The sequence below is a fragment of the Erithacus rubecula genome (assembly GCF_903797595.1).
Source record: "Erithacus rubecula genome assembly, chromosome: 17".
Taxonomy (NCBI): Eukaryota; Metazoa; Chordata; class Aves; order Passeriformes; family Muscicapidae; genus Erithacus; species Erithacus rubecula.
The window spans coordinates 1,925,249-1,952,738 of NC_136669.1; the positions used below are offsets into that span (position 1 = coordinate 1,925,249).

A 27,490-nucleotide genomic window follows, 5' to 3' on the forward strand; every position below is an offset into this window, starting at 1 on the left:
CTTCTCCTCCCACCGCCTGCCTTCCCTCAGCCAGGCGGCGGCTGGAGCCGGCTGTGGGCTTTGCGGGGTCGCTCCGTGCCGATCTGGGCTCTCCGAACCCGGTAGGTCCCGTGGCGGTGCGGGGCCCGGCCCGACGGCGGCGGGAAGCCGCCTCAGCGCCGCCCGCGGCGGGAAGCGCGAGAAGGGCGTTTTTAATGCGGAAAATGATGATCCGTGGGGTGGAAAGAGCCTGCGAAAGGCCGGCGGGCAAAAAATAACGCGATCTGTGGTATTGGGCAGCAATGTAGCGCTCACACCTGAAGATTGCCGTGTCGTGCATTTATGGTTTCGCGACAGTGCGCAGAATTTGGTGCCTGTGCTGATCAAAGGTGCCAAGTGCTGTCCGAGCAGCTGCTGTGTGCTCGCCCTGACAGCCTGGGACGTCCTCGGGCTCCAGGACGGTTCGTGTTGGGAGAATTCTTCAAATACTTCAATGCGCATAAAGCATGAAGTTAATTAACAACGTGGGGTACTGAGCAAATGCTTGCAGAAGGTCAGCGATAGGCAGTCATGCAGAGTATTTAAAGACATTTGAAATGACAGGTCTAATAATGACAATGGAAGGATGTTTGAAAGTTACTTTGGAAGCTTTTGGATGCTCTGTTTTGAATACTCTTGCCGCGGTGTTTATTTGCGTGTTTGGCAGCAGGGTGCACTCTGGAAGGGCTGTCCTTTGCCTCACTGCCTGCAGCTCTAAAAGCCATTTGTGTGTTCGAAGCCGTGCTGTGTTTCCTTGCACAGGTTTTTGTCTCAGGTGCTTCGTCCTCTGAGCTGGTGCAGCTGAGCACTTTGCTTCGAGAATTTGCTTCGTTGCTCTCTAACACTCGGGCTTACACCGTGATTATCCCAGCTGTGTTTACAGGCAAACTGACTGGGATTTGTGCCATGGTATTTGCAGTAGTGATACACTGGAAGGGACCTGTGTTAAAAGCTTCTCATTAGAAATCTGTCTTTGGTAAGACAAGGTTTTCAAAGATAGACAGTGAGTTGAGGTACCTCTGGAGTTTTTTTATCTTGTTTTTTATCACAGCTCTTGCCTAGACTCACTGAACCTGTTTTCTTGCAGTGCATGGTGCAGATGAGAATAGACATTTGCTTTGTAGGGGTCAACTGGATTTTTGGAAAGCACAGTAATTCTGTAATATGCTATAGGATAACATAGCTAGTGGGATTGTTCTGGACAAGTTTACGTAGCTTTGGGTCTGTAGCTCATAAAGGTGATAATATTTTTTAACGTGCATAATCTGTATAGTTTCTTAGTTCAAATTTTGAATCTGTGCTTTAAAAGAATGTTAATCTGAAAGGTGACTTCTCTCTTTTAAGAAGAAACTATTTGTTACTCTTACAGGTATCCTGTTAAATGGCTTTACCTGATGTGGTATTAAACCAAAAGAGATTTAGTATTACACCAGGGAGAGCTGGGTCATGCTTGCTTTAATGCTTCTCCACAAGACAAGCTGGGACTTCTGTTACAGGGCAGTTCCTGGCCCCTGTCCTGTGTTAAAGGGTTGCAGGATGTCTGAGCTGAAACAGTGAATTAGAAACAACTGGAGATGCTCCAGCTGTCCCTTCTTTTGGTGACTGGAGCATTCCTATCACTCAGCTCTTTTGGGTTAATTAAGGCAGGTTTAGATGCTAAGGCCACTGTAGAAGCTTGGTCAAGAGTCTCACTAAACCCAGCAGTGCTTTGTAAGGACAGACACCTACAAGAAACAAGTCATACTTTAACCCTGTGATGTGAATTTTCCCTGCTGTTTATCTGTGTTCACATGTTTGCATGTTGTCCTTGAGACTCACCTGCCCCTCCTGGTCGAGTGGCTCTTGGATATAAAGGCAAGAGGAGAAAAAACACTTGAAACAGGCATTGGAAAAACAAAAATCCATACAGACTAGAGCAGATTAAGAAGTGCATTTTAAATTGTCTGCATTTTGAATCTGTCTACATAGTACAAGGTTGATAAAAATGGAATAAATTTTCAAAGTGGGTTGCAGTGGGTAGTTAAAATTACAGGTTGTGTGTGATAATGCAGGCTGGCAGGCTTGATTCAGTGCAGTCTCACTCTCCTTGTTGCTTAGCCTTAGGAATGCTTCTGTAATGGATATTAGAGATTAAATGATCAAAACACAACAGCAGCAGTAACAGAAATTTCTCTATAGTACAACTTGTGTGCTATAAAGCAAAAGCATGCAATATAAGCCTTGGAATGAAGCTCAGGCTTTTTTATAAGGCTTTTTGTCAAGCAAACTGTGAGGTTTAGAGCAGTGTTTGTGTAGTTGAAAGTGTGGGTATTGAATTCTGCTTTAGAGAGCATTTTATGTGAGTATGGTTCTTGGTACATACACTTCCCAAGTAAACATCACAAGTACTTTACAAGAAATATGGTTCCAAGAAAACCAGGAGACTTTTATACACCATTAGCTTTAAATAGAAACTGATTTGTGTGGTGATATTTCATTTACACGAGTCACAGAAATCAGAATGTTTACAGTCACTGCTGCACAAACCCACATCCCTGCATTGCTGCTCCTTCTCAAAGTGTGCTGAACCCCGTGGATCTGCTGGTGTGTGTGACTGCAGGAGCAGAGGGGGTGCAGGACAGCACTTGGCTGTCATGGGGCTGTGCTGTGTCCTGGATTAATCACATCCCTGAAGCACCAGCTGGCAGCTGCTGGCTGTGTGTGTGACAGACAGCAGAGGTTCTGCAGCACTCAGTGCACACTGGTAAGATGATCACTGTAGAAATGGCAGTGGCAGCTGAGGACACCTTCCCCCACCAGCTTTGTGCTACTGCCCCTTCCAGAATCGGCAGCTCCCATGTGTTCTTTCCTGGAAGAGCAGGTGAGTGCTCCAGAGCTGCTCCAGTGCAAAGTGATTTTCCAGCAGTGGTTTTCCAGAGCAGCTGCTGCCTGATGGAGTGCTGGAATTACCTGTGTTGCTGGCTGAAGTGTGGGAATGCTGCTCCTGTCAGAAGATAAGTAACCAACAAGATAATGTTGTTGGTGAAAGATGCCACATGTTGAGGCAGTGTTTCTGTTTCTCAGTAACTGGGGAGTGAGGTCTGCAGTGTGAATACTTCTGTAGGAGTGTATTCATCTTCCTGTTTCTTGCAGAAAGAGGACTGAAAATGCAAAAGGCAGAGGAGTAACTAAAGCAAAACTGAAAACCTTGGTTTGTGGTTGTTTTATTAGACTAGCTGTGTGGAAATCCCCTATTTTGCTGATTGGGTGAAGAACTAAACAATGTGACACTTAGAAGTGTCTGTTTTAAATGATATCCTGTTGCTCAGCCAGCATCAGGGCCAAATTTTGAATATTCCTGCTAATCTACTATTTTGTACATGTCAGTATTTTCAGAGTATCTGTGTAAAACTCCATCTCTTCCAAGGGTTTTAATCATTGCTCCACCTCATTTTTGTGCAATGTGCTACACTTTCAGCAGCCTATGGACCATTTGGTTTATGTGATTTAAAAGCCAACTTAAATCTTGTGGATGGTGAAAAATTTTTCTGTGTTGTTCTTAAAATACTCTCTAGTTCATTTGACTGATCATTTGTATACAATATCCTTGAGAAGACTTGTCTGGAAAAGATTTGAAAACTTGACTGTGGTGTTCGAGGTAAAACTCTCAAATTTCTAAGACTAGTGTTGTGAAACTCAGCATTTCATATAAAGATGAATAAAAACATTTGGAGGAGGAGATAGCCAAGGATAGAATAATCCTAATAACTAAGCTCCTATCTTCTAAGTCCTGTAGAATGCTTCTTCTCAGCTGCTCTAGCAGAGGTCTTCCAAATGCATGTAGGTACTTAAAGATTACTTTTACAGAGCCAGATGCAAATATATTTCTTTTCTGCCAGTGTGCTGACATCAGTGTTGTGCATTATTTGTTCTTTTAATAACAATCTTTTCCTTTTTTCCTCTCTCAGCCAGCTTCTTGCCCTGTTTGCATGTGCATTGGAGTAGAGGGTGTTGCAGTCCTTGCAGGAGTGACACCAAGCTCCTGCAGTCATGGCAGATGAGGACCTGATTTTTCGGATGGAAGGGATTGATAATGCCAGAACAGCTCCAGCAGACTCTGGGAATTATCTTGATGCTGATAGTGATGATGAAGACAATTATTTCATCTGCCCAATAACTGATGATCCAGTTTCTAACAAGTCTGCCAATTATTACAGCAGTTTAGCAAAAACTGAGCAGTACAGCTCAAGCTCTTCTCCCAGGAGCTTTAGCTTTAAGGTAAGTATTGGCTCCAGTCTTCATTAAGGTTTTGGTTTTACTTAGTTGGCATGAGGTGCTTTCTAACTGCTTCATCTCTTGTAGCTAACACTTTTCAGTGAAGATACTCATCTGCTTTTTCCAGACCTGCAGTTAATTCCATTAAGCCAATAGTCTGACACTGCCATGGAATTCCTTACTGTCCCTTTCAGTTCAGGGGGAGATCTTCCTCCACTCAGTCCAGGAGAACAATTCACTGCCATTAGGATCAAATCATCTACAATGCAATATGTTGATTGGGAAATTCAAAAGATAATACAATTGGTGTAAGAAAAGTTGGAGCCCTGTCAGAAGATAATTTATTATTAATTTTGCTAGTACATGATATTTTTAATTGGACAAATAAAATAGCAAATTATAAAATTGTAAGGGTAAGTTTTCATGTTATAATTCCTTATTAGAGAGCTTCTGACATGCTGAGTTTCATGCTTGGGCATGAAGCATCACACTAGCAATAGTTCCTGGCAGTGTACACAAACAGTATCTGACCTTTTTGGGATGAACAGCAGCTACAACATTGCAGGGAGGTCAAAGGGGCTGTAGCTGGTGCTTCCTTGGCAGTGTGTCCTTTTTCACTCAGCTTCCTTCACACAGAATTGGCCAGGCAATGGAGCCTCAAGTGACATCCACTCTGTACCTTTGATATTTTAAATAAACCTAGTCTGTGCTAAACTGGCATGTATCTTATATTTTCCTGTATTTGATGTGTTTTATTAACACATTTCTTATTATAAAGATTAACATTTATTTAATAGATACTCTAAATTCTCAGTTATGCCTAATGCATGCTTTTAATTGTTAAAAAATACTGGGGGTTATTTCAGTCAGATAACAAAGTGAGTGACACATTGAAAGTGAAGCTGGCTTGTCTGCAGGAAGATTTTTGATAGAAACATTAAAAGGTACATATGACTAAGGGAGTTGAGGAGTAAAAGCTTAGTATAGAAATGGGACAGATGTTGGTGTATGCTAAATTAAGCAAGTTAAGACCTGATAGGGAGTTTAGTCTTCATTTGTGTGTACATTCTAACATGTACTAAACACTTGCCTCTGGGTCTGCAGTGCAATTTCTGAGTCATGGTCTGAGATAGAACTGATAAGGACTTCAGAAACTGCCATTATTTCCTCCTTCCCAGGCTGTCATTTTGCTTCTGCAGAATGTCTGTACCCATGTTTTGGTCTCCACAATGTCTAGTTTGGAATTGTAGCTCCTATCACAGATAAATTGCTTTGTGTTGAGATGTGGAGCAAGCCAGTCTCCATCTGTTTAAGCTGCAGGGATGGTGACTTCCAACAATAAGCAGACAGCCAGGGCTGAGAACATCCTAAAACCCACATCCTAAAACCTCTGGCCTGTCAGAGTCTGCCTCTCAGAGCTCAAAGCTGAAGAAAGGCAGAGCCAGATGGAGAAGGTGCTGTTCACTCTCTGCTTTGAATAGGACTCAGCAATGTTTAATTAGCTAGTTAATAGGCAAGACCCTTTTAATAAATACTTTCCAGTAAAAAAAAATACCAACTTACCTCAATAGATTTGTTCACAGGTGTTCTAAGAATGAGCTTAAATTGGGAATATATACTGAAGAATGACTTTTAACTGAAAGTTTTTTGTTTTGTTTTGGTTTTTTTTTGTTTACTAACAAAGAGAACCAAGACTCTTTGTCAATAATTTGTCTTATCACATGTATTTTCCTGCTTTCATGTCTCATGGATCCCTTAGAATGACACACAACATCGTTCTAAGCATGGCTCTGTGGTTGACCATGGTCGGGTAGGTTAAAAAGAAAATGTCAACACCATATCTAATAGATGCATTATGATTTTTTTGGCTTGTTGGTGGTTTTTTTCCCTTTTATGGACTTTTTTTTTTGTTCATTATTTTATCATTTGGGAGAACTGATTGCCTCAGCCCATAAGAGTCATCAAGTCAAAACTAAAAGAGGTACCTGTTAAATGGAATAATATCTACCCTGAAATTCACTGTATGGCAGCCATGTGCCTCCAGCAGGAGAAAAGTTGCACTTCTAGCACCATTTCCATGAAATCCAACCAGTGTTTGTTTTGTACAAAGCATCTCAAGAGATCAAGCACAAGTAATTAACTTATTTAAATTATCATCTAACATGATGAACACAGATCACCTTTCTACACAAGAACTATTTGATGGAGCTGATCAGCCAAGGAGTTCTTGTTGCTCTCTCTCCTTATTTCTGTCATAGGTATTTAAGTATGGAAATTCTCAGGTCTATATGAGCTGTCATTGCATGACCTGAGGTAACTTCATTTTCTAATGAAATATGTAACTCAACTTGTCCTTCAAAGTAGTTTTCTTTAATGTAGTATTGTTTTCATTTTGTGCTGTTATTGCCAGAAAGGGGAGCATTTAAATTGTTTGCAAGGCATGAATACTTAAAGCTGAAATTCAAAATAAACACAAATGTTTAAAGCTTAGCTGCTTCAAAAACTTCCTTGATGCTATTGCTGACACAAATTTATAGTGTATTTTTTTATTAATGAAGACTGGTTTTAATTCCTGAAGATAAGAAACAAAATAATTCAAAACTTTAAAAGTTACTGTTTCTGCACTCTTGGAGTTCAGTCAGAGAGGCAGTAATAATATCTCAAAACTCAATACTTCTTTTTGGCAGGGTGCAGAGTGCTTTTTCTCCTGCTCACTTTGCAGAAGGCATTTGGCACATCACAGGATCATATCTCCATTTTTCCTTGGAAATATACAATGTAAGAGAGGGAGAACAAAATGTTAAGGGTACAGCATCCAAATTGGCTGGTAGAGAGAGGCTGTTTGTACTCCAGAAAACTGCTTTGATATTTTACTCTTGACTTGGTGAACATTGAAATAGCTACTTGTCTGGAATTGTTATAATAATCAATTTTTACAACTTTCTATTTTCTTCTTTCTCATGCTGAGCACTGTCTGGGACCCTTGGGTTCCCAGAACTTTTTACTTTATCCATATTAATTGTTTCTTTGATGGACTTTTTTATCCTTACTGTTATGCATGCAAAACCAGCATATGCTACTATGTATGGAAAGCTAAAAATCAAACCAGAAAAAGTGAATTAATGTCATCTTAGTGTGCCTTACTGCCATTTGCAGAGCATGTTAGAGATATCTGCAAATTACCACAGGTTTTGTAAATTGTATCTGGCACAGTGTACTGTGCAAAATGAACTGAAATCTGTGCTTTATATATCTGAGCTGGGTTTCATTATAATTGAAACTATAAGAAGGTCAGAGTGATCTTTGGTACTACCTGGTCCCTGCTCTGAGTAGTGCTTGGGGGCACACCTCCATAGCATTGAGATCCTGATGTTCTCTAGAAAGTGCTGTTTTTGTGAGCTGCTGCTGATTATAAATAAAGTGCCAGTCTGTAACTTCTTCAGGAAACCTGGAAACATGCTATTGAGAAAGCCAAGCACATGCCTGATCCCTGGGCAGAATTTCATCTGGAGGATGTTGAGACAGAACACGCCACTCGTTACAGGTCTGTTAAACAGGACTGGTGGTTTGTGCAAGGCTTGAGTTTGTGTAGAGCAGAATATCTGCCTGAAGAACTTTCATAATGCCCAAAGTGAGTGGGTCTTAACTTAGTCTCCCAGGAATATGTAATTACTGCACATCATCAAAAAAAAACCTTTCAGTAAAATTATTGTCACACTTTCTCTCCCACCTGAGCAGTATCTAGAACTTTCACTCTGTAGACAGAAAACAAGGCTGTAAAATATTTTCTGGTTGATTTATTAATGCCATAAATGTAATCTAATAAGGAAATTAATCCAAATGAAGAGGCAGCATACTAAGTTGAAATAGTTTGGGAAAGAAAGCAACATAGCCCTCCACAACTTGCCCAAAATAGCAGTTTCAGTGTTGCTAGTGCATGCAGTATTGTTGCATGTGGCTGGAATTTAAGTCCTTATGAAGCCCAGAATAGCTCAGTGTGGTGTACGTGCTAAAAGGGAGTTTGGCCCTGAACTGGTTTCAGTGCTTTTAACATGAGCTTTGCCAAAATATTTACTCTACTGACACAGGTTTCTAGGAGGAAGGGTTAAGGGTTAGAGGCCAGTTAATCACCACTTAGTGTTTGGGGAGGCCTTGCTTCCAGCCCATACCAGTCATGCAGTGCTGCTCTTCCCCATAGACTGCATCTGTCTCTGGTCAGCCACACAGTCCTGAAATAGTCTGCATATTTTAAAATACAAATAAGTGATAATTTTGGTTTAGGGCTACTCAATATCCTGTTAAAAAGAGATGGCTCTGATATTCCTATGTTTGCCTCTTTATTTACTGCAAACTGGAATAAGGGAGAATATGGGGTGTCTCTGCAGGCTGGGGGAACCAGGCTGGAAACAATCATGTGCTGATGACTCAGCTGCTGTGGTTCTCAATTTTGCTTTCACTGTGTTGGGATGAAAAACCACAGTCATACTCTTTGTATTATCACAGGGTTGTGCAGGGACTTGCTCCTCTGTCACTGCAGTGTTGGGCAGTTCCTGGCCCCATTGCTTCTCACAGCTGGTGCTGCTCACATTCTCCACAGCCCCAAGGCAAATACCCAGCCAGAACCTGGCTAATGCAAGCTCAGGGTTGGGGGAGACAACTTGTCCAAAGTGTGGAGTTTGGGGAGGCCCCTTTCTGCCCCCACTGTGCTGCCCAGGCATCATAGAGGAGGTTTAACTTCAAAGATAAACCTGATTTGCACTGTTACAGAAGTTCAGATTCTGCTCATTGACAGGAGAATTCAGTGTCTCTTTGAAGAGTTAAATTGTGTTTTTGCTTGCCTGCCCAAAATGAGGAGGGCCAGAGTGAAGTGGGAAGACTAGAAGCTTTTATGTGGGAGTGGCAGCAGCACTTTCCAGAGTCAGTTACAGATAGATGCTGGAAATGGGAGGATTGGGGTTCCCTTTGCATTTTCCTGAGACATATCTCTGATTTTGCAGGTACAATGCAGTTACTGGGGACTGGGTTGAAGATGAAGTCCTTATCAAGATGGCTTCTCAAGTAAGATCACACTGTCATTCATGTTTACTGCAGCAAGTTTATAATTTCCTTTCTATTCCTGAATAGTGGCAGCAAGATGTTTTCCGTATAGAAATTTTGAAGTCTCAGTGTAATTATTTTCTCCTGTCTCTTTTTCTTTGTATCCTTCTCTCCAGAACAGAGTAGAAAATGGAGTCAGACCTTCCCTGTCAGCATCATGAGGCATTTGTTCCATTCCCAGTGATTTCCCTTCCATGTCACCCCTCCCATTTCCTTCTGGCATCATTTCCCTGGCTGGCAGTAGTCCTACTATTTTGCAGGCTCCCAAATAATTTCTGTTCTTAGAATGAAAAACAACTGAATTTTCTGTATGTGAGGATAGAAGGCACTGTCATTTCCCAGTTAAGTCCTGGGGTTGGTTGTGTTTTAGGGTTGCCTTGCTCTGTGCTGCTGGCCAAGTATCTGGCATATGGGGAGATGATGATCTTTTTGGCACATCCTATAGAGAAGCCTAAATGTAGAGAGCATGAAGTTTGAGAAGCTTCTTTAGGCAGTCACACAGAGCTGACTCCCTGCTGGGGAGAGAATTCAAATAGCTCATTTAAAAGACATACCATTTCTTCTTCATGGGATATTGGTGGAGGGAGTTTATCCAAATGCCTTTTCCCCAGGTACCTGCTTACACTACTGGGGGGTTTTCACTTTTCCTTGAGGAAATATTTTTATTGAGCTTATGTGAAAACTGCTTTTTCTGCATGGTATAAAGGGGAAGTCATGGTTGTGTCTCTTAGTGGTTAGAAATCAAGTTTGTGGAAATGGCAGTGCTGAGTTTTTGGTTTTTCTTTTCCCCAGCCTTTCGGCCGTGGTGCAATGCGAGAGTGTTTCAGAACGTGAGTATCTGCCCTCTTCATCTCTGTTGGCCTCCTTGCACTATTTTTTTCTGTGGTGACTGGAATTTCACTTAGATGTAGTGAAAATTGTGTAAAGCTCAGCTCCTTTCTAAAAGGCTTTGCTGAGGGGTTTATCCCTCTTTGTGTGACTCCCTCTGCAGAGAGTGTTCTCTGAATGTTCCACTTCAACCATCCCTGGAAGGCAAAATATGGAAGTATAGTAACAGCCACTTAATTTCTGTGTTTTCTGTGTGCTAAAATATCTTCAAATTTGATATGAGGTCATAGGTGTCTGTAGCCTAGAGACCAACTTGAGGCCTACAGTTAGGCAAAAAAAAAAGAAAGAATATTTTGATGATGCAGTCTCAACTGGAAAAGCCTCCATTGGTGAAGAGGGTTATTCTCTTAGAGTTTGCTTTGGATCTCATATACCAGAATAATGTTCTGAGTAAGGCAGAACTTGAGCACTAACAGTTGTGCTTCCCAGGAGGATCAAGTGTGGGGGAAAACAGAAGAGGAAGTTTTCCTTCCCTGGAGGGTGTTATCAAATGTTATTGTGGGGATCAGCCTCCAGCTATAAATTGGTGTGTGCTAAGAGATGACCCCACCCCTTCCAGGCCCTGGAAGAGAATGTTTCCTGGAAAATGCACATGTGTGTGTGTTTAAAAACATTCTCCCTTCTTTCCATGTGTGGAATCCAGAGAAACTGCACTTCATGTGTGGTTTCAGCTTTGGAAAGATAGACACTCCTGAAAGATGATAGAAATGTGATGTTTTGAACTTGAGCAAAAAGGAAGAAAAGTAACCCCTCAATGCTCCAGTTTGGCATTGTTTCAGTATCAGTTCATGCTGGTGGCTCTGTTCCTGCAAAGCCAGCTACAGGATACAGCAGTGAATGGAGCCTAGGAAGCAACAAATCTCAGCCTGCTGACATTGCTTTTAGTTCTTGTTGCTTAGCAAACTCCCCATTACACAATATTTTTTGAGTAATACCATAAACAGAAATTTATTAGCAGTTTTGTGTTAACCTCTGTTACTAAAAAAACTTAACTTAAATGCTAGCTTCCTACTGCTGGGTTTCCCATGTGTGTCAGTGGTACAGTGATATTTCCCATCTGGAGTTCTCTCCTAGACTTCTGTAACTCTGCAAGTGTTTAGTTAAGGCAGTGACAACATTTGCTGCCCATAGCCCAGTGAACCAGTGTGAGGATATTGACTTCAGAAAAACAAGAGCTGGCTTGTCTTATTCAGAGGAGTGTGTCCCTTCAAGAACTGGGGAGGTTTGGGATCTGGCTAAAATTGTTATCTCATTTCTTTGTTCATTCTTTCCAAGGGCTCCATTGCAGTGACTGGGTGCCATCCCTGCAGGAGGACAGGCTGCATGAAGTTGCTTTGCCTGCAGAGTGTCCCCTGTACCAAGACCTCTGCACCAAGGTTTTGGCAGGGAGAGGAAAAGGAATGAGGAGGAAGGGTTGAGAGTTTTAATACTGCTACTAATTAAAGCACCTGCTTAATGCATTTGTTGGCAGCCAACAGATCCTTTCTTATCAAAGTTTTCCTGTGCTACAGTCTGTCCCAGCCCACCTGCTTTGAAGGGATCTGTGGATTAAAGATTTGCACTTCAGCAAAAGAAGAACTGTCAGATGCAGTTTTCCTTCTGGGAGTATGTGGGTTACTGAGCAGTCACTGCTGTGTGTTGAGAACCAGCAGATTGCATTTATGCCTGGAGAGGTTTCTCAGTTCATGTTTGAAAGGCCACTCCCTGTTAATTTCTGCATAAAATAATTGTTGACATTAGAACAGGTTGTTGACCAGGCACCAACCATACTTCAGGTTTGAGAGGAACAGGAAGGGAATGGAACTTAGAAAAGGGGAAAGTTCAGAGTACAGTAGCTGCAGCTAAATCAAACAGTTTGGCACATCCCAGCCATTCCCATGGGGTGTTTCCTTTTCCCTTGTCCCCTTCCTGTGCTTCATGTTTCAGGTGGAATATCTGATAAATGACTGCAGGTAATGCTCATCTTGGAGCCTGGCTCTGTCCATGCAGGCAAGGAAATGGGAAAGATTGAATTAAAATTCTTGGATTTCCATTCACCAATGATCTATTTGTCTTTCAGAAAAAAGCTGTCCAACTTCTTACACACTCAGAACTGGAAAGGTGCCTATAATTATGTTGCCAAGCAGTACATAGAGAGTGTGAGCAGGGATGTTTATTTTGAGGATGTTCGACTGCAGATGGAAGCAAAGCTCTGGGGAGAAGAGTACAACCGGCACAAGCCACCAAAACAGGTGCACTCCAAGATCTGCCTAAGCAAAAATGCAATGTTGTCCTTCTAGTGGGTTAGTTTTCAAACATAACTTAGGGGGAATTGCTTGTTCACATTCCAACACATTTAAATGCTTGGATAGATTATTTTGCCCTTTGGTGTTTTCTGTTAAATGATAGATGATTTTGAGTGGAGTAAATACAGAAATTGCTTTATATTTCAGGACTTAAGGGCTTTGTGTTTGTGAATGTCTGACTGTCCTCAGCAGCTGACTGAAAACCAAAATAAAATGATGCTTGTATTGCTCTCTTTGATATGTGCCCAGCTGCTTTTGTGATAAACAAAGATGTTACAGAATTCATTGCCAGCAGCAATCTTAGCAAGCAGTGCTCCAGGAAGGTAGATCCTTAAATCTTGCACACCCATCCAAACATGTAACTAGCATTGATTTTTGAGAACAGCTGGAAACCTGCTGGAAGCCTTTAGCAATTTTAATGGCCAAAATGAATGGTTTTGATAAGTGGGATATTTGCATTGCCTCCCATATGAGGGTTAGTTAATAACTACTAATACTGACTCATAGCAACAAGGTGAGGTCTGCAGTGAAGGATGTGGAGAGAAATCTACAAATCTAGAAGTTTTAAATGCCATGTTGGAGAAAATATATAGAGTGAGAGTTGTGATTGGTTTCTGCTTTAGAAGTGTGTATGAGGCAGAGGGAGAAGGTGAGGCAGGATACAGAGATACCTGACAGTGGATACCCTCAGTCCTTCTCTGAAAACACATTTCTTTGAGCTGTGCAGTAGTGGCTGTATGTTTTGCTCTCTGAGTGCAGACTCTTGCAGAGTACTCTTAAGGTACCCACAAGATAAAATAGAAAGCCAACACTTGCTAGGAATTTTTTCAGAGGAATTTGTTGCAGAAATGAGCTGTTTTGAAGTGATTGCTTTTAATTTATGGAATTCCTCCAACAACTCAAGAAGCACATGACTCTTCCCCCACCCCCTTGTTAAACAGAAAGATCTTTGCAATTGTTCAGATTCTTGCATTGGGAAAGTTTTCACAGCTGGAGGATTCACACACACTTTGATCTGAAGTCAGTGTTCTGTTAGTCACTGTTTATCTTCTTTCCCTCCCCAGGTGGATATAGTGCAGACCTGTATTATTGAAATGAAGAACAGGCCTGGAAAGCCTCTCTTTCATCTGGAACATTACATTGAGGGCAAATACATCAAGTACAACTCAAATTCTGGATTTGTGCGAGACGACAACATTCGTCTGACTCCTCAAGTGAGGCTTTGTTCCATGCTTTCCATGGAGTCTGCTGCAGGGAATTTCTGGGCTCTCTCAGAGGTCTTGCATTACTGCCAAGAAAGGAAACTGCAGGCTCTGCACTACAATGCCAGATTAATTTCTCTATTTGCAGTTTGTCTGCCCCTTACTTAGGGCCTGCTCTTTCAAGCACTGAGTGCTTTATTGGATTTCAGTTGATTACAGTTGAATTGAACATGGTTAATACTCTTTGGAAACCTAAAGCCCTTTGACTCTAATTAAACTGCAGGCATCAAAATATTTCAAACTGTCTCCAAATTGAGGCAGTGAGAGATCTCTCATGCACTGTGTACTGAATAGTCTTTTGGTGCCTCACGTAATACACAGCTGGTATCCAATTCATGTAAATAAATCTAGTCCATTTTCATATAAAAATGTAGGTTTTTTCCAGCTGCAGCCTCTGAATAGCTGAATCTGAGATTGCATATAGAAATACAAGTACAGATTTCAAGTGATTCTTGAATCCTGTAAAATAAATTTCAAATACTATTGAAAAATGCAAAGTTGTCAACATAACAGAGGTATTTTACTGGGCCTTGAGAGATCTGTTCTTTACATTTTTTCCACTGTTCTTAAAGTATTTCTCATGAGGTTTAATGTAAGCAGAGAATTTATGTTCTGGGCTGTTTTTTGTGCACTGAATCAGTGCTGTGCTTTCACAGGTTGGGAACGAAATGTTCTCTGGTATTTGCTGCAGTTAAAATGTTTGTCTATCACCACCAGTCACCTCCCTCAGGCCTGGCAATGCTTTTTTGGAGGCCTTCCCAGAAGATTCCTAATATCTCAGCTTTATTCTAAAGAGAAAGGCTTTTCATACCTGATTCTTGGAACGTGTTTTTTTGAGAGCATGAATGTACATTTCATTATCTGCTACACAAATGTAGACACAGAGCAGTTGCTTGGGGGATTGCTCAAAGGGGAAGAAGAATTTGTGGGGTTGCTCACATTTATTTATGGGGTTTTTTTGTGGCATAGCCAATGCCTGTTGGCAGAAGTAAGCAGTGTCCCAGAGATGCAGAGCTTGCAGGTTTACAGGCACAGCCAGAATGTTTATACAGAAGTTATTCTGCACTGACTTCAGAGCCTAATGTTTTTCTCTCTGCCATTCAGCTCCCCACCACATAAGGTAGAGACTATAGTGGAAAACAATCTCTGGTACAAAAATGAGGAATTAAGCAAGCTCCTTTCCCCTGCCTGTGTCCACTGCTGCTTTTCACCCTGCTTTTTTTTAGCCTCCCTGCAAGTTGGAGCAGGTTGGAGAGACAGGATACTACATCCTTCTAGTCTCTCTTGCTGCTTTCATCATGATATTTGTACCCATTGTATTTCACTGATAGGATTATCAGACTTTTTTTCTCATTTATAACAGGGGAATACATGTTGCTCTTTTCAGTAGATGAAGGGAGAGTGTTCTCAGACATCTTCTGTGGTTCTTTCAGGCCTTCAGTCACTTCACCTTTGAGCGCTCAGGACACCAGCTCATTGTTGTTGATATCCAGGGAGTTGGAGATCTTTACACAGATCCTCAGATCCATACAGAGAGTGGTACAGATTTTGGAGATGGCAACCTAGGTAAAATCAATTATTCTGCTTCTCTTTCCTTCCCAGCTCTACTGAGTAGCCACTGCAGTGGGTGAGGTGGCACATGTTGTAAGGAGTCCTGTACAGGTCAGCTGTCATATAAGGACAATCTTAAAATGAGAGCTGATCTTGGCTCATGTCTCTTGGCCTACTCCTAAACAAGTGATGGAATTAAGTAGTTTCTGCATTGTGAGAACAATAATCATGGCCTTTGAGTTCCTTGCCACACTGCAGGAATGGATACAGCTGAATGCAGACAGATAGGCACTGTGTATTTTTAAAGTTCCAAGTGTCTATATATGAAGTTGTTAGTAGGACACTGCAAGTTTTGTAAGCAGGATTCAATTGAGGCACATTTCTCAGTGATGCAGTTGGATTGGGTTTTTGGTATATCTTGTTCATACATAGCTTTTTGAGATTTTTTGCACTCTCATGCAGAGAGAGTGAATAGCTCTTACAGGTGTTGAAATGGAATGGGTTAGGCTGTGTGCTACAAAGCATTTTCTCTCTCTTGACTTTTTAGGAAAAGTTTTTAATAAGTAAATAGTAATATGAAATTTGACCCTTTTAAAACTTTTTTGTAATGCCTTAGGTGTTCGAGGAATGGCCTTGTTCTTTCATTCTCATTTCTGCAACAACATCTGCAAAAGCATGGGGCTTGCACCATTTGATCTTTCATCCAAAGAGAAAGATGCCTTGGATTACAATAAAAAATTGCTTGTAAGTGTTTGATGAAAAAGTGTAATTAAGCTGCAGCTTTAATTAACAGGCAACTGTGTAACACAGTGCTTATTTGGGACTTTGAACACTGAAATCATTTATACGTTTTGGATCTCACAAACCTGATTCGATGTTTGTTGCAAATTGATCTCGGTTCAGCTGAGTTTGGTGGGAATGGGACTTGGTGTAACACTCAGAATGAAACTCAGTCTCAAACACACACAGAAGGATTATTGACAGGGCTTTCTCTTTGTTCTGCCAAGGAATCTGCTCAGACCATCCTCCGTGGCACGGAGCAGAAATGCGGCAGCAGCCGCGTCCGGACGCTGTCGGGGACTCGGCCCCCGCTGCTCTGGCGCCTGTCTGAGACCTCGGGGGATGAAAGCATGAGTGATGTGGCCTTGGACTCCCTGCCCTGCTCTCCCTCCTCTGCAACCCCCCACAGCCACAAGGTGGATGTGCTTAGTGAGTGAGCCTCGTGCAGCACCTCCTTAACCTTGGATTGGTCTCACTTTGGTTTTGTCTTACTTTGTTTATAACAGCTTTATTTGGTACAGAACAGTTGTTTCTAGTGCTCCTCTTTGAGCAGAAATAAAATTGAAAGTACTTCTATGTAGATAATTAATGCACTAAATGCTCGTGTGTAAAATTATGATATCTGGAGCTTTTTCCTCAAGCATGCTGTCCTTATAATAATAGCAATTTTTTATTCTCCTAGATTGGCCTGTGTTCAGTGAAGTAGATAACTTGGATCAGCTTGACAACAAAAGGGTGAGTGTCTTTCCAACAAAAAATGAGGTTGCAGTTGCCTAATGAAATGTGTCTTTAAAGATTTTGTTCAGTAAAAGCACATAAAGATGCTCTGCTTATTTTTATTGTTGCAGATCATGTTACTTCTCTGCATTTGCTGTCTCTACTAAAGGAAGAACGTTTTATTTTAATATTTTAGTATTCATTATGTTGCCAAAGACTTATTTGCAATTGGGGTATTTTAACAGGTGCTTAAAGCATGTGCCTGTTCCCTTGCCAGCACATTGTGCCTTGGATGCTTGTCCCAGCTGCTGTGGTAGTAGAGCTAAAGAATCCTTGTGGATTAGGTCTCTGCAAATAATGGTACCATGGAATGTTAGAGAACCTTGCCTGAGGAGGTGCAAGAAGTTTGCAATGGGCATTTTTCAGTGCTAGGCCTTAGTCCAGGAGCTGTCAGTTACTGGTTTATCACTGAAAATTATATTTATTGGATTCTTGATTGGATAAAGTATGCAAGTCCTTGATTTGTTTTGATGTATGTAAGAGAGAAGACAATCTTAGACTACTTTATGTATCATTGAGTCCTGCTCCTTCTGACAGAGGTAGCACAATTATTTTCATTCAGTGTAACCATCCAATATTTTTCATTGAAAGAGCAAACCTTTTGCTCTGTGAGAAATGTCAAGCTGGGGTCCTTAAAAAGTATAATCTAATGCTGTTCTGTTCTTGACTTCTGTAGGACTTTGAAAATGGTGGAGACAGTGGATATCCAAGTGAAAAGAGAAGTGAGACAGAAGATCTGGATCATAGAGAGAGGGTAAGAAGCTGACTGGTGTAGCAGAGTTTGGTCTGTTCATACTTAAACTATTTTTGAAGAAGAATCTTCTTTTTTTTATCCTTCTTGATCTAGATCTGATCTTAATCTACACTTTGAAAATAGAAGAAATGAGGAAATGAAGAAATTACCCTATATTGCAAAGTTATTTATTCATATTGGAATTACACAATTATAGGAAAAAGATGACTTGTAATTAGTGGCTTGATTGCATTTAATTAGATATTGTGTGGTTTTTTTTAAGTATTACATACTGCATTTAGGAGGTGTAGCCATCTTCTTGTCATGTGGAATCCATGAATATGATCTTGCTGTCAGACCCATTTACCCTCTCTTTGTATGGCTTCAAATATTACAGAACTTAATGTTGTTGTCAGGTAATAATATGAAATTTAGAATTCCTGGGAAATAGTTGGTTACTCCTCTAAAATATTAATTTTTAAGTAAATGCTTTTTGACCTGGAGATTTTAACAAGATATTTAATTAAAACCAGGAAAGACAATACTTCTTCCAGAGATACCACTCCTTTTGTCACCTCCTTTGGCAAGGTATTTGTCATGGCATCTCCAGGATTAAAACCTATGTGTGCCAAGTTCTTTATCATTTTGATATGTTTCTTAATATATTGTGATATCACTGAAAGAAAAGGATCCCATGGAAACAGTTTTGTCATTGTCACTATTGATCTGCAGGGTAGGAATAGTCTAGAGGTGTAACTGTGACCCATCAGTTCCTGCAGATTGAATAATGCAAACCTTTACATTGACTTAGGGCCATTCAAACAGCAGCCTGAGGCAGGAGTCTGATGAAGACAGTTTGGGAAGCTCTGCAAGGGTAAATAAAGCAGAAATGTTCATGGACTGAGTTTGCTGCTCTGCTTGTCCTTTGTTCATTCATCTGCCCTAACCACATCACTGAACCAGATGTTGGTTTCCCTTCCTTTTCAGCTACAGAAAATGTTTATTAATACCAACTAACCACTCTGTTATTTCCTTTTATGTTTTCTGTTTGTTTTCTCATTGAAGAAGTACTGTGAAATAAATTGTCACTTCTGTAGCTGATCTCTGTCATAAATTAGTGATTATGTATGGGTTTCTCACTTCAAAAAAATTACAGCTCTGTGGATTTCTTTTCTGCCTAACTAAATTATATTTCCTTTCTGCACCTTACTTTTGAAATTCCATCCTGTATGTAGTTGTATGATTGCAGTGTTTGAAACACTTACACAGTGAAGAGAGATGCTGTCACCTAACTGACTTAGGAAAGACCAGACCTTGTGTGCTTTTACAAAATACAACTTCTGTGATAATTGGTCTTGGGTATAAGCTTAAACAAATAACTACTGTGAAAGGAAAGAAAAACCAGAGCTTTGACAACAATTAATAACTAATTTAGATACAATTTTCAGAATTTCATTTTAATTATTATAAATTCCTGTTTCAGAAAATTGAAACAGCTTTAACAGACTGAAGTTCTATGCCAGTAACATTTCCTGTTGTGTTTTCTCTGTGTACCCACAAAGGCCTTAATTGTGATAGGATTGTTTTCAACTACTGTTTCCCACTGATCCATTATGTTCAAAAATTTCTTCATTTGGGTTGCTCCTCCTGAGAAATGCCAATGCATGTGTCTGTGTGTCATCTTCTGCATTGTTATGTGTCATTTTTCTAGAATGCAAGCTGTGTTTAAAGTGTTGGGAATTGAAATTCTGGACAGAAAAGTATGGGTTTCAATTTTTTTGTGCATGCATAACTTCAGCAGTGCTTGCAGTGTGACTATTCAGTTGCTTATTTTTGTAAGTAATTTCTTCTGATTCAGAACTTTGAGATGATTCTTCAAAATGATGATGTTCAGATTAGAAATAGGGGGGTTTACTCTGTTTCTTTAATGAAGAATAATAACCATTTATTCAGCTACTAACTTGAGTTTTGAAAGCTGGGTTTTAAATTACAGTATTTACTAATAAGTAAGAATATTGATAGAAACTTTGATTCCTGGAAGGTAATCCACATGGATGGGAATTTTAATTGGGAATATAAGTAATAGTATATTTCCTATTTCAGATCAGTGTGGAGAAATGGAATCTTTTCAACTCCTCCAGAGTCCACATCCACAGACCATCCTGTGTTGCCCAGGAAATTCAGAGGCTCAATGCACTAGAACTTGAAAAGAAAATTGGGAAGTCAATCCTTGGAAAGGTAAGATGTGTCTGCTGATACTGTTTTATCCAAGAAACATGTATTTATTACTTATATAGAAGTGTTGCCCTGCCTGCATTTGTTTGTGCAGTTGAAAATAACATATCTATACCTTTTTGTCACCTACCTGTGTTGTTTAAGGGACATCTGAGTTCAAGAACCCATAAATTCCATCTGCTTTTAGCCTTGCAACATCTGGGCTCTTTTGGGAAGAACCCTGCTGTTGTTAATCTGCCTTTCCAGGGGCATCACACAGGGAAGATACTCTGGGATGGGTGTGTGTGCCTCACCCACATACCTTTCCCATGGGCAAAGCTGAGCTCCTGAATACTGGTTACATGGATTGACTCTTTTTACTCCAGACTGTTCCAGATAATGCAAATGTGAATTAAGTTTGGGGTTATGTATGGCCTTAAGCCTACTCCTAAAACATGATGTAAATCTTTCTGAGCACCCTGGGAGCCTTAGGTGTTCTCAAACCTTTTGATGTGGGAAGAAACCTATTTTTCACAGAATCTTTTAGGTTGGAAAATACCTCTAATGTCATCAAGTCCAACCTCTGACCAATCACCACCTTGTCAACCAGACTGTAACACTAAGTGCCATGTCCAGCTGTTTCTTGAACACCTTCAGGAACAGTGATTCCACCACCTCCCTGGCCAGTCCATTCCAATGTTTTACAACCCCTCCCATGAAGAAATTCTTCTTGATGTCCAACCTGAACATCCCCTGGCCCTTGAGGAGTCAGAGAACCTGGTAAACTATGAGCAGAAGGGTTTTGAAGGATGAGATGCCTGCATCATGCTGTCTCTGTGCCATTGCTCAGGTTCACCTGGCCATGGTTCGCTATCATGAAGCCGGGCGCTTCTGTGAGAAGGACAAGGAATGGGACCAGCAATCAGCCCTCTTCCACCTGGAGCAGGCTGCAGACTGTGGGGAGCTGGAAGCCATCGTGGGCTTGGGCCTCATGTGCTCTCAGCTGCCACATCACATCCTTTCTGAGCTCACTCTGGAGGTATGGAAAATGCCAAAAAGCAGAGTTGTGGTCCATTGTAAAAACAACATAAGAGCGGCTGAAAATGGTGATGAAACAACAACTGTAGTTTGTGTTCTGTAGCCTATTCAGAGAAAATAGATTACATTGTAATTAAGCTGCCTCTTTCTGGTTTTGCCAGAAAATTACTGCATGTCTTTGGGAAGCTTTTGAAGCCACCTTTACTGATCAGCTGTTTTGTTTCTTGTAGGTGTGCCAGTTTCTCAGGCATACTAAATACTTGCTAACTCATTTAACTCATTTAATGGTAGAGGGGTAAAGGGATGGTTTTAGAAACATGCATTTTAAAGGTTTTGTTTCCTTTACTAGGATACAAAGGAGAACAGAAATAAAGGATTTAATTACTTGCTGAGAGCAGCAGAAGCTGGAGACAGGCCTTCCATGATTCTGATAGCAAGAGCATATGATACAGGTGTAAATCTTGGTGCAGACAGGTACTGTGCATGGCTCAGTAAGTTCACTTGCTGGTACTTAACAGGCAAGGCTGGGACAATGATTTTTCTGCTTTTGCATTTTAGCACGTCTTTGCTATTTCCATGAGTTTTCTGTTTTGCACAAAAATGATACTCTTTAAATTTCTCACTGTCAAATAACATTAAACTTTTAATTGAAGTTCACTGAGCATTCTCAGTGAAAAATAACTGATTTTAAAGTATTTATGAAACAAAATTCTGCAACTTCAGGGTTTTTCCTAAATTGATTACTCTCACAAATATAAATGCCAGACCAAAACCATACAACTTGTAATGAAGCTCAGACTCTGGAGTTCAGCAAAACATTTCAGTCTGATACTTTCTCCTGTAATTCCTGCATAAAGTGACCCCAGCCTCATTTTGCTGTAGTGACCTAATGCTGCACTTCAGTCAGTGAGTCTCCATTTGCTTTTTTGGAGAGCATCAAGGCTCTGAGAAACCAGTACAAAATTGGATGCTGAATCTCCAGTGCCAAGTACATTTGTTTCCTAAGGGAACCACCTTCAAAAATTATCTTTGCCTTCAGGTGCCAGGATTGGAAGGAGGCACTGCACTGGTACAATGCTGCACTGAACATGACAGACTATGATGAGGGGGGTGAATATGATGGCACTCAGGATGAGCCCAGGTACCTGCTCCTGGCCAGGGAGGCAGAGATGTTAATGATGGGAGGGTTCAACCTGGAGAAGGATCCACAGAGATCAGGTGAGGCCTCATTTTGTTTCTGTTATCTATGATCTTACTTTTTCTTCCCTTCTTCCCCATCATGTACCCCAAAAATAGACTTCTTGCTTCAGCTGTTGCAAAACATAGAGAGGGTCAATCCCTTCAGATTTAATGATGCTGGGTGTAACAAGGTGGTAACAGTGAAAGAGATCTTGGCAGGGACAGGGCAGTGGGTGGTGCCAGGTGCAATCTGTGGCACACTGAGTCACTGCCAGGCAACCTTCCCTGCCTCTGGGGTTGCTCTTCTGGGTCACTCCCCTGAGCTGCAGGTTGCTGCTTGTAGTTTGAGTTACACCCATGGCTCCCAGGCCCCACAACATTCTCTTAGTTGCTGTGTAACCTACATGCTAGATGAGTTTTGGGGGGCTCTTACAGGCTGGTCCTGTTTCCAGTCCTTCCAAGTGCATTGGGGAACCATCAGCACCCAGTTATATAACTTTCAACTTGAAGAGCAGAGGCATATTCCCTGCTGCTGCAACTCTGGCACTGTTAAACACACCCATACATCTGGCCCTGCAGTTTGACCTCAGTTTCTCCCTTTGTCCTTTATTTGCTTCAGACTAAAGCCATGTTCTTTCTTTACTCTGTCAACATAACTGATGCTGTTTCCTCTCTAGGTGAGCTTTACACAGAAGCAGCAGAAGCAGCCATGGAGGCCATGAAGGGCAGGCTGGCAAATCAGTACTACCAAAAAGCAGAAGAGGCTTGGGCAATGATGGAAGAATGACACTGAAATTAAGCAGTTCTTGTATATATTTTTTTTTTATACACTTGCTGCATTTGCAGCTACAAAGATGTATTTTTATGTGATGTTACCAGGTTGGTTTTTTTCTCGTATTTTAGTTTTATAGGTTTTTTTTAGGGTAGAAATCTAAATGCAAGTAGCATGTGCAATATGCTATAGCATACTTCTGTTTGTGTTTTAAAGCTGTAATACACACATACTTGGATCTTTTGTACTTTTTTTACTGTTAGAACTGAGGAGCCTAGTTTTTTTTTGACAAAAGAAAATGTGGCCTTATTATTTAGGCTTTACATATCCTGTTTTTTACACAGCAAATGATCAGTATGTTTACATTTTCCTTCTCCTCCCCACATACAGAAAAACATTTTCCTAAATTCTCAGCATTTCTTCATTATTTTTGGTGCATCTCACCAAATTTGCACATGATCATAAATTTCCAGTTTATAGATGCAGCTACTGATGTTAATAGGTAGTCCCATTTTATTTTGCTGACATCGTTGGACACTTATTCTCAAATAAATTTCAGATGGAATCCTTATTTTGGGGAGGGGTAGGGAAGATGATTCAGATTGGCAGTGAGGATATTCAGGCTGGAATGTTTTATTCATTACCAGCATTGCATATATTTATACCATTAGAAAATCATTCATGTTCCTGATAAGGTGAGGCATCCAGGTACCTCTCTCATTTTCACATTTTGCATCATATAAAAGTTTAGTTGTATAAAATTCTACTGATCTTATATTTATCCAATGACATAAAGCAGCAAGATTTGTAATATATGGTAATTTAAAGTTAGTTTTACAGTGACATCTCAAATCTCAGTGAAACTAGATTATCTCACTTAAAATTAGACCACATTTTCCACCATTTCCAGATGGATGTTGAAAAGGTTAGGAGATGTTGATTCATCTATTTCTATGTACAGAAAACAATTTATATTAAGTCTCTTTTAAAATGGCATTTTACCTGCAAATGCCACTTTAGAGAAGAGCTTCTGGTTAGAAAGGGAAAACAGTATTACCCCAAAACACTTGAATTTGTCCTCTCTGCCTAATCCTAACCAGGTGGTGGTTGAATTATCATTGCATAGAGATAATTTTCTTCAAATCCAGTGTTTTATTTCAAAGCTGACTAGTACAGCAGCTGTTCCTATTCTTTGGTTGTGGTTAACAGTCATTTTGCTGGAGATTTAAGCTGGAAGCTTCTCCCTCCTTGGCCTTGCAGTCTCCTGAGGTGTAAATTGATGTGCACAAGGACAGCCCCTGTGAAGTGCTGTGATGCTCACCACTTCAGCCAAGCTCTTAAAAGCAGGTGTAAAGCTAAGCAGGCTGAGAGATGATACAGGATTGATTAGGATTTCTTGCATGCATAGCCAAGGAATATTAACTTCTTGTAAAATGTAGAAACTGTTCAGGGAACAGAAATCAATTCTTCCTTGCCTGCCACTGGAATCAAATTGTGCTCCCATTTTCTCTTTTTTATGGCAAGTGGGTCCTGAATTGCTGTTTAGACAGTATCCAAGGGTGATACTGCCACTGTCTGAAAGAGTTGAACTCCTGGTGGTTAAGGGAGGAATTTAATCCTTTCTGGGAGGGAAGGGCAAGTGACCCTGGGATGTTGTTTTTGGCTGGTGCTGTAACCAGCTGTGAGCAGCCTTGCAACACATGGCAACATCTTTTTGCTGTAAATTGTAGAGGTGGAGGGAAAGTAGTGCCCATGGCCTTTTTCTTTTTTTTGTGTTGTTTTGAGAGTGAGGGAGAAGCTCTTCACCTGTGAATGGAGGAATGTCTCATTTCTCAAGCTCTGTTGGTCTTAGGTAGTGAGGTACTAAAATGACCAGATTTTTGGACCTAATATTTTTTGTACCTAACATGCTGAAATAGAACCAGAGGACTGCAATTCAGGTGAATGTTTTCAGTGCCTATCCAAAGTTCTGCTTTAGATGCCTAAAGCCTCTCTGGGATGTGGCTTTTCTTGCTGTTTCAGTTCATAGCATTAAGGTATCAGCTGTCAATGAAAAGTGGAGCCACTCACCTCTGAAGACAGTTGAATAGTCTGTTTTGTGCAGAACCTGTACAGTGTAGGGACTATAGCAAAATCAGACAAAAGGATTTTTCCCCATAAGGTGTTGATGTCAAATCTTGGAGATTTTCCTTGAGAAGGAAGCATGTGTGACAACACCACTACCCATTATAGGGAGGAGATGGAAAGTGCCTGTCCAAAATGTGCATGCAAAGGATATAGAGTGTAATTATTGACACTTTTTGGTGTAGTTTAATTTGCTAAATTCCATAGTTGCTGACAGCTCTTTGTAGATCTGGTATGTAAATGTGCACACTTTCAGTGCAAAAATTATGATGGTTATTAATTCTTTGTTTGCAAATACTGTTTTTTGGTGATGACTGCCTTGTGTCCTAAGGTGTATCAGATGATTTGGCCATTCAATAAATGGGACTGTCAATAATATGAAAATGGAAATTGTTTACAGAAATATTTGCAACTTATTCTGTGACATTCTTTTGAAGGGAAAAACTGTATATTTTAAAGACTTTTGCAATGATATTGCTTTATGCTGTATTTTTAATCTATTCACAATGAATAAATAAAAATCTGTATTTTTTAAAAATGTGAAAATAAATCTGAGGCTCAGCCTGCCAGAACTTACCTGGGTTCAGTGTTTCCAGATGTCAGTGGGAATATTGCTTGGGTAAGGACATTGAGATGGAAGCCTTTGTTTATATCTCAGACAAGCAAATACTGTTTGCCTGCATCACTTAGTCCTTTCATTCACTTTGTCTGGGTTCATTCTGGCTAGTCAATAAAATTGTTCTTTTTGTCACTTTTCTCAGTAGAGTTGTACTCATTGCTTATGGGTGTTTGCTTTTGTTGTTGTTTTTTCCTTTATAAATAGCCAAAATTCAATTCTACTATTGCAAGCTTCCAGAAATCCTCTCTGTTGTTTGTCTTATTCCATTCCTGATTTTATTCCTTTTCAACAGTCAGAAGTAACTAACCAGGAGGAAATTAGTAGATGTGAAGCAAAAAAATCTGTTTTCCTCCAGAAAACAAGATGGTTGATGTGCTGTCTGATTTACATTTGATTACACATGTAGTGTCTGTAACCAATGAAGGATAAAATAAAAGGGCAGGAGGCTCATTTGCAGGGTGCTACAGAGACTCTCCTATGACTTTTATCTTTTGTTTAGTCCTGAGAATGGGCTGGAACTTCCTGAGCTCTGTGATTTGAGGTGGGATACAGCATCTACTGTCATCTTGCTATGATTTATTTCCCTTTCTGTGCCAGAATAATCTGATTACAGGTCCTTTCAAACTGTTAAAAGGGAATTCTTTTTGCTTTTTTATTGCTTTATTTAGACAGGTGGAACTTCTTATACCTGTATAGTTTAAACAATGCCTCTAGTGAAAGCATTGAGAAATAGCAAAATTTCCTAACAAAAAAGCACCATCTGGGCCTCTCCACTGAAGATGAAAAATGGTGAAATTTGGCACTGCTCTAACTTTATAGCCTGTGTAGTTTTTAGATATAGCTGCTCTCACAGAGATGGAGTGTTTGGCAAGTGTAACAAAGTAAGAATAGCATTCTTCAGAAACCATGGAGACAGCAAACTCTTACAGCTTATAAAGTGTAAATAAGTATATTGCCTGTTTCTGAGTTACTGGTCTGTGGGACTAATTTGAATCTCACTCTTCCCCACAGATATAATTTCACTCAGAGTAGAGTGAGTGCTGACAGAGCCAGGTATAGTTACAATGGATCAAATCAGAACTTTCATCTGAATTTGGACAGGCAGAATTTCATCTTAACCTCTCAGGATGGATGCAGGGCAGTGCTGCCAGGGGTGAGTCAGGGTATTTTCAGGTTTAAGTTCAGGGATATCTCTGAGTTGCTGATGGATCTGACTCCTGTGTGGGGACAACTCAGGGCTTTGTAACCATTGGGAGTGTTCAATATAAATGTTGTTCTTCTCTGGTTATCCTGTGCCAAGAAAATAATGCAATGAGGCTGGTAGCTTGTGTTATAGTTTGAGTTCTCTACCTTAATTCTTTTTAATTTTAGGAAAGATCCTGTCATTATAATTGGTGTTGCACAGGTGAGATGAAAAAACTGCTGACCCAACTGCCCCCCCGAGGGACAGGCTGTGCTCTTACCCCTGTCTGTGTCAGGAGAAATGTCTCTGTGGCCAGGCACAGAAACATTTCAGGGGCAGGGGCTGAGCTCAGCTGTGACAGGGCAGAAAAGCACTTTTCAGGAGGCTGTAGGTACCTTGTGGTGCCTGTGGGGTTGAGCAGCTCACAGAATAAGGAACAGTTTGTAATGAGTGTACAAACACACACACACATGCTTAGAGACTGCTAAAACTGACTCTGCCTAAACTTTTCTGCCTGAGCAGGTTACAGGTGGTTTGATGTGTGAAGCCAATTCAGGTCTGCCTTCTCTCCCTCCTGAACCTCTCCTGCTGCTCTGCAGTCAGCTCCCTCTGTTCTTAAAAAACCCTTCATCCTGAAAAGGCACTGAACTGAGGGTGTGAAACTGCAGCAGCACTAGAGGAGTTTATCCATATTTACATGTGTGTGCTGTTATTCC

General features: G+C 40.6%; 1 protein-coding gene across 5 annotated transcripts; it reads left to right on the plus strand.

Moving 5' to 3' along the window:
- Nucleotides 1–25,727, plus strand: EEF2K (eukaryotic elongation factor 2 kinase). Of its 5 annotated transcripts, none has more exons than XM_079320572.1 (19): nucleotides 6–101; nucleotides 3,966–4,275; nucleotides 6,032–6,082; nucleotides 7,716–7,816; nucleotides 9,270–9,330; nucleotides 10,162–10,199; nucleotides 12,317–12,488; nucleotides 13,607–13,756; nucleotides 15,238–15,370; nucleotides 15,972–16,099; nucleotides 16,363–16,564; nucleotides 16,818–16,870; nucleotides 17,589–17,666; nucleotides 18,457–18,519; nucleotides 19,749–19,883; nucleotides 20,710–20,898; nucleotides 21,247–21,371; nucleotides 21,937–22,115; nucleotides 22,754–25,727. In XM_079320572.1, exons 2-19 carry the CDS (start codon nucleotides 4,048–4,050, stop codon nucleotides 22,861–22,863), a joined length of 2,196 nt encoding a protein of 731 aa, XP_079176698.1. In that variant the 5' UTR covers nucleotides 6–101; nucleotides 3,966–4,047; the 3' UTR covers nucleotides 22,864–25,727. The 5 variants fall into 5 exon arrangements, with proteins under 5 accessions (XP_079176701.1, XP_079176698.1, XP_079176700.1 ...); XM_079320573.1 differs by lacking the exon at nucleotides 6–101 and adding an exon at nucleotides 217–532; XM_079320575.1 differs by lacking the exon at nucleotides 18,457–18,519 and having other exon boundaries at nucleotides 1–101.
- Nucleotides 25,728–27,490: the final 1,763 nt, after the last annotated feature.